Source organism: Sinocyclocheilus rhinocerous, unplaced genomic scaffold (assembly GCF_001515625.1).
Source record: "Sinocyclocheilus rhinocerous isolate Xijiao unplaced genomic scaffold, SAMN03320098_v1.1 scaffold1715, whole genome shotgun sequence".
Lineage (NCBI taxonomy): Eukaryota > Metazoa > Chordata > Actinopteri > Cypriniformes > Cyprinidae > Sinocyclocheilus > Sinocyclocheilus rhinocerous.
Window position 1 is genome coordinate 91210 of NW_015655588.1, and position 6000 is coordinate 97209.

Genomic DNA, 6000 nt, shown 5'->3' on the forward strand with positions numbered 1-6000 from the left:
ATTAATTTTAATCAAACAACAAAACACAACTTTAACAAAGATGAATCTATATTTAACTTATTAGGTCTTTACCTCATTAGGTCTTAAAGGGACCCCCTTAAGACCTCATTAGGTCTTAAAGGGACAGCAGCCTATAAATATCTGCTACCGTCTGTCATTAATTTTAATCAAACAACAAAACACAACTTTAGCAAAGATGAATCTATATTTAACTTATACAGTGAACACTTTGCAGTGTTAATTTACACTTAATTATTATATTTCTGTACCTGAAATCTAGTGCGCATTTGTTTACTAGCGCAGGTTATTTCTCACACTTTGTAAGTATTTAAAGCCCCTAATTTAGTAAATCAGGCTGTGAGGAATCAGGCTATGAGGATTGATTACCTCAAAATGCATGTTGGTATGAGGGTTTGAGGGACTTTATTCAAACTAAATACCTCTTTTGCTATTGCTTGTGTGCCAGTGTTTATGCCTTTGGGTGCCAATGCTAGCATGTGTGCCATAGGTTGCCGATGTTTGGTCTACAATCACTATGACCAACGGCAATACATTTTTTATTTATTTATATATTTTTAATTATAATATGCCACTGAAGCTTACCAGGAGGCCAGTTGATATTGGAGTTACTAGAGATTTTCTCATTGGGACCTTTGCCCTGTGTCCAGTTGTCTGGAGACACCAAGGATTCAGATCTTGACATCAGATTGTATGGGCTGAAGGAATCTTCCATGGTGCTCTTTCCGACAGGCACATGGGACTGAGCAGAAGAGATTGAACCTGAAACAAAAGAGCAATCTGTTTAATCTGTATATTCACAGGAGGTTTTACTCAAAAACATCATATAATAAAACATTTAGAGACTAAGCAACCAAACCCAGATATACAGTATATTATGATGCCCAATATCTGAACTGCTATTTTGCCTCTCTAAAAAAATCCATCTTCAAAGATACAATCTGAATAATAAAATTCAAGATTACAGGCTTGAGCTTTTGTCCTCAGCTGAACTCACTCCAGTAAATTGCTGCGGGTTGGCTGGACTTACTGTTCAGGCAAGGTTTAGTGAGAACAAATGCCAAGGAAGGATAATATTTTAAAAGGCCCTGCTGACTCAGAGTAAAAATAACTCTGGAATGTCTGCAAGCACTTAACTTGAGAGAGAGTTTTGTCTGTCCTTTTGGTATACACAAATCTCAGGGACAGAAATTGTGACTCAGTGTAAACGTGACACGTGGCCAAGTATGGTGACCCATACTCGGAATTAGTGCTCTGCATTTATCCCATCCAAAGTGCACACACACAGCAGTGAACACACACACACCGTGAACACACACCCGGAGCAGTGGGCAGCCATTTTTTTGCTGCGGCGCCCAGGGAGCAGTTGGGGGTTCGGTGCCTTGCTCAAGGGCACCTCAGTCGTGGTATTGAAGGTGGGAGAGAGCGCTGTACATTCACTCCCCCCACCTCCCTGCCGGTACGAGACTAGAATCCGCAACCTTTGGGTTGCAAGTCCGACTCTCTAACCATTAGGCCACCCAGGCCACTCTAACCCCCAAGTGGTTTCTGTGGTTTCATTGAATGTAATGTTGTTTGTGAAGGATTAGACCTAGAGGATATCATATGATTGTCTTGACATTATAGATTAGATTAGAAAATCTTATGTATGTCACAGCACAAAATAAAGCCCATAATATGTCTGGAGCAATAAATAAATTAATACCGTGCTTATTGAGGTTTGCCTCCATGTGCTGAGCGCTAGCTGACAGGGAATCTATGGAGTTTGAATGAGTCCACTGTGAGAGCCGGGACTGAGGCTGAGGGGGGTCTTTAAGAGATAGACTTCCCACCTCCATACAGTTTACATTCATGTTCGGGTTCAAACCAGCTACAGGGGGGCGACAAAGAGACAAGGAGATTAATGGACATTCACACACAAACACAAGGCAAAAAAAAAAAACATTGATCAAGATCAAAATAACTAAAAAAAAAAAACTATAGCTTGTCAATCAATGAATCAAAAAATAATCACATTTATTACACAATATTCCAATTCATTATTCACTTATATCAATATTTGTTGAGAAATGCCCCAATGAAGCCCCAAATGAAGATAATTGATAGGCATTGTTATGGCAAACAAAAAAAGAATTGAAGTACAGGTAAAGGGACAAAATAAAGTACATTCAAATTTTTATTGCATTGTTTTATACTTTTTTAAATCACACTAAATAAATGTTTTAAATTGACTATAATTACAAACAATGCTTTTATTACAATAAAGAAATTAGTGCAATTATCAGCTACTATTTAAAAATTACACTTTGTTTTAAGATGTCCTTGTTACTGTTTAATTATTAAAATAATTACAATTAACAGCATGTACTTACTCTAGGGTTAGGGGTTGTCTTAGTCGCTTGTAATTCTGCATAATTTACTGGTATTACTACAGTAACATAAAATGGACCATAACATGGACATTGTAAAATAAAGTGAAAAGTGCAAACTCACACTCACACTCACACACACATGCACATGCACACACACACACACACACACACACACACACACACACACACACACATCAAGCATAAGCATGCAGGCATGTGTCCACATGAGGCTTGTTCTCTTACAGAGTGTATAAGGGCTGAAGGAGTTTGGAGAAGACTGCTGCTCTTTGGTCTGCAGGTCTGAGACGGAGAGGCCCGAAGTCTGAGGGTGACCCGTGAAAGTGTCCAGGCTGGCCTTGCCAAGGTTTGGGTGCAGGCCAGTGTGAGAGGAAGGTGGAGGCTGCTGCTGTTTCATAAGCAGGGCCTGGGCCAGCTGACGCTGGTGCTGCTGGATCTGCTGCTGCATGTTTGTGATTGTACGTGCAACCTGTGTGAGAGGACGAAAATGATAATCATTTTCACTGTATATGGAGGATTATTTGTCATAGTCATCAAAAGATAACTATGAACTAATACTTTAGGATTTAAATTACTGTAACTGTATAAATATCAGGGCCAGTAAAATTGGAGTGTGTATGTGTCATACTTGCTGCTCTTGTTGTTTGATGGGACCAGAGACATTACGCTGAGCCTGCATCATTTGCTGCTGAATCTGCAAACGCTGATACGCCTGACAGAAAGAGAAAAAGATGCAAGGTGAGAAAGAGAGGAACATACAGAGAAATATAAAGAAATAAAAATAGAGATAGAAAGGTCACAGGGTCATTATCAGAACAGAAAGCACTAGCATCTCGCTCCCTGCAGATAGGCAGATGAGTGGGTAGATGACAATCATTGGTATTCATGTGGAAACAGCAGAGCAGGAGAGTGAACTGTTTGACTCACCACATGCAGTTGTTGTAGTTGGTAGAGCAGGGTCATTTGTTGAGGATTTATTGGTGAGGTTAAAAGTGCAGGATTCAGTCCAATGTTTTTTGCCGCAAACTGCAAGAGCTGTGCTTGAACCTACAGAAAAAAGCAAAAACAAGCCGGTTTGTGCAAAACCTGATGATCCATGTTATCCACCATGATTTGAGAATGTTCCAAAGAGAATCTTATGCGTTTTAGTGGAAGCAAGGAAATCTGACATTTTGGTCAATATCACAAAATTGCTTTTATTAAAGGGTTAGTTTACCCAAAAATGAAAATTAGCCCATAAATTACTCACCCTCAAGTCATCCTAGGTGTATATGACTTTCTTCTTTCAGACAAATCCAGTCGGAGTTATATAAAAAATTGTCTTTGATCTTCCAAGCTGTTTAATGCCACTCAGCAGGTGTTGCATACATCAGTCCAAAAGAAGTTAAATAAAAAGCGCCCATCAATAAAAAAAGTGTCTCACACGGCTCCGGGGGGTGAACAAAGGCCGTCATCCGCCCGGAGCTGCGTTTTTGTAAGAAAAATATCCATATTCAAAACGTAATAATCACTTTAATGTAGCTTGCGCCAATTCTGTCTTCTAACGATTCTAATGGATTCACAAGTTTCAAAATCAATGTTCTAAAGCAGCGGTTCTCATCCTGTTCCTGGTCTCGCCCTGCTCTGCACACGCTCTGCATCTCCCTCTCTCTCATTCAGATCATCAGCTCAGTGAATACACTTATTTTCACATACTATAGTTATGAGAAGCGTTATACATAGTTGTGGTTATAGTTATATAATAGTTATACGCATGTGGTTGCCGAACTGTATTAAAGCTTTAATTAATATAAAACCGTATATTAAAAGCTAACAGAAGCAGTAGCATTTACAAATAACAGCGTATCTAAAAGTATGAGACAACAACAAACAAAAATCTTAGGCCTACCATTAAAAGCCGTGCTTGCACAGGTTCTGCGCGATCCTCTTCACTAATATCCTCTGCGTCTCAATCGGGCTCAAATTGATAAGCAATATAGACAACGTCATTGTTTACAATACAACCGGAGCACATGCCGCTATGTTGAGGGGCGGGACGTTTAGACTCGCGCTAGAGGCGGTTTAGCCAATTACAACACACTGGGCCAGCTAATCAATCAGAGCCCATCGTGTATTTCTGAGGGAGGGGCTTCATAAAAGCAGGAAATGATCAGTGCGTTCAGAGGAGAAGGGACAGAGAGGTGTGGAATAAAGGTAAATTATGTGAAAAATAATGCGTTTTTTAACAAACGAAGCATTAACACATGTTAGACTGCACCCCATAAACACAATAAAGCCTATAAAAAAACCAGTCAACCACCCCTTTAACAAACGTTGGTTTTCACGAGACTCATCGGCGCATGCGCAGCGCTGACCTGATACGTCATCAGCCCAGAGCTGCTTCCGTGTACAACTGTTGGCGCAAGCTACATTAAAATGATTATTACGTTTTGAATATGGATACTTTTCTTACAAAAACGCATCGATTCGCTACAGGAGGCCTTTGTTCACCCCCCGGAGCCATGTGAGACACTTTTTTTATGGATGGGTGCTTTTTATTTAACTTCTTTTGGAGTGATGCATGCAACACCCGCTGAGTGGCATTAAACAGCTTGAAAGATCAAAGACAATTTTTAATATAACTCCGACTGGATTCGTCTGAAAGAAGAAAGTCATATACACCTAGGATGAGTAATTTATGGGCTAATTTTCATTTTTGGGTGAACTAACCCTTTAATGACATATAAAATCCTAAATATACATAATTAATTTCACATCAGTGACACCTCCTGATGAAAATGAACAAATTTTCATTTTTGGGCAAACTACCCCTTTAAGTTACATTTACATTCGATACCGCATATATTGTACAATGAAAATAATTCCAAACTATGCCACAGAAGAGCAGTTGAAGTATTTTTTCCCATAACACTGAAGTTGATGGGGACCATTAACTGTTTGGTTACCCATATGCTTCAAAATATCTTCTTTTATTTACAAGTTGAGGGTGAGTAAACGATGACAGAATTTTCATTTTTGGGTGAAATATCACTTTAAGTAACAGCCCTGTAGTGTCTTATTTTTCTTCTGGTCTTATTATTGATGGAGTTTGGGCTCCTTGCCACTGTTTCCTTCTGGCTTGCTTAGTTGGGGTCTGGAAGACACTTAACTTTCAGTAATTTATCAATATGACCGCCAGAGCATGTGAGCGAAGCGGAGCGGTGTGACGCTCCGCTACGTTTTCCGCTCTATGGACGTGCGCTCCGCTCAGTCGCTCTAACCGCCCAAGCAAGCGCTCCGTTAATATTCCGCTCACGCTCACCGTAAACCAATTCCCGCTCAGATCCCGCTCCGTTCTGTAAAGAACAAATTTGCGTGCATTATATTAGATTATAAATTACTGCTGCCTATATCTAGCCTACATTCTGAAGGACTACCTATTGTTTCGGGTCAGTTTTTTTTTAAAGAATATTTTAATAGGCCTAAGTGGTGTAGGCTAATATCTTCTGTACTCTGTAGTTCTGTATTTAGGCCTATATACAGCTGTGTGGTAGCTTAGGTCTACAAAGTACAGAAGATATTAGCCTACACCACTTAGGCCTATTAAAATATT

At 39.7% G+C, this 6000-nt stretch overlaps 1 protein-coding gene across 1 annotated transcript in view; it reads right to left on the reverse strand.

The window, feature by feature from the left end:
- LOC107718711 (trinucleotide repeat-containing gene 6C protein-like) overlaps positions 1–6000 on the reverse strand; it is a 68022-nt gene that overhangs the window by 8191 nt on the left and 53831 nt on the right. Inside the window, exons 13-17 of the mRNA XM_016525907.1 lie at positions 3336–3455; positions 3037–3120; positions 2634–2877; positions 1724–1888; positions 604–780 (exon numbers count right to left, since the gene is read on the reverse strand). Coding sequence (XP_016381393.1) covers positions 604–780; positions 1724–1888; positions 2634–2877; positions 3037–3120; positions 3336–3455 — 790 coding nt within the window. The remainder of the gene's footprint in view (positions 1–603; positions 781–1723; positions 1889–2633; positions 2878–3036; positions 3121–3335; positions 3456–6000) is intronic.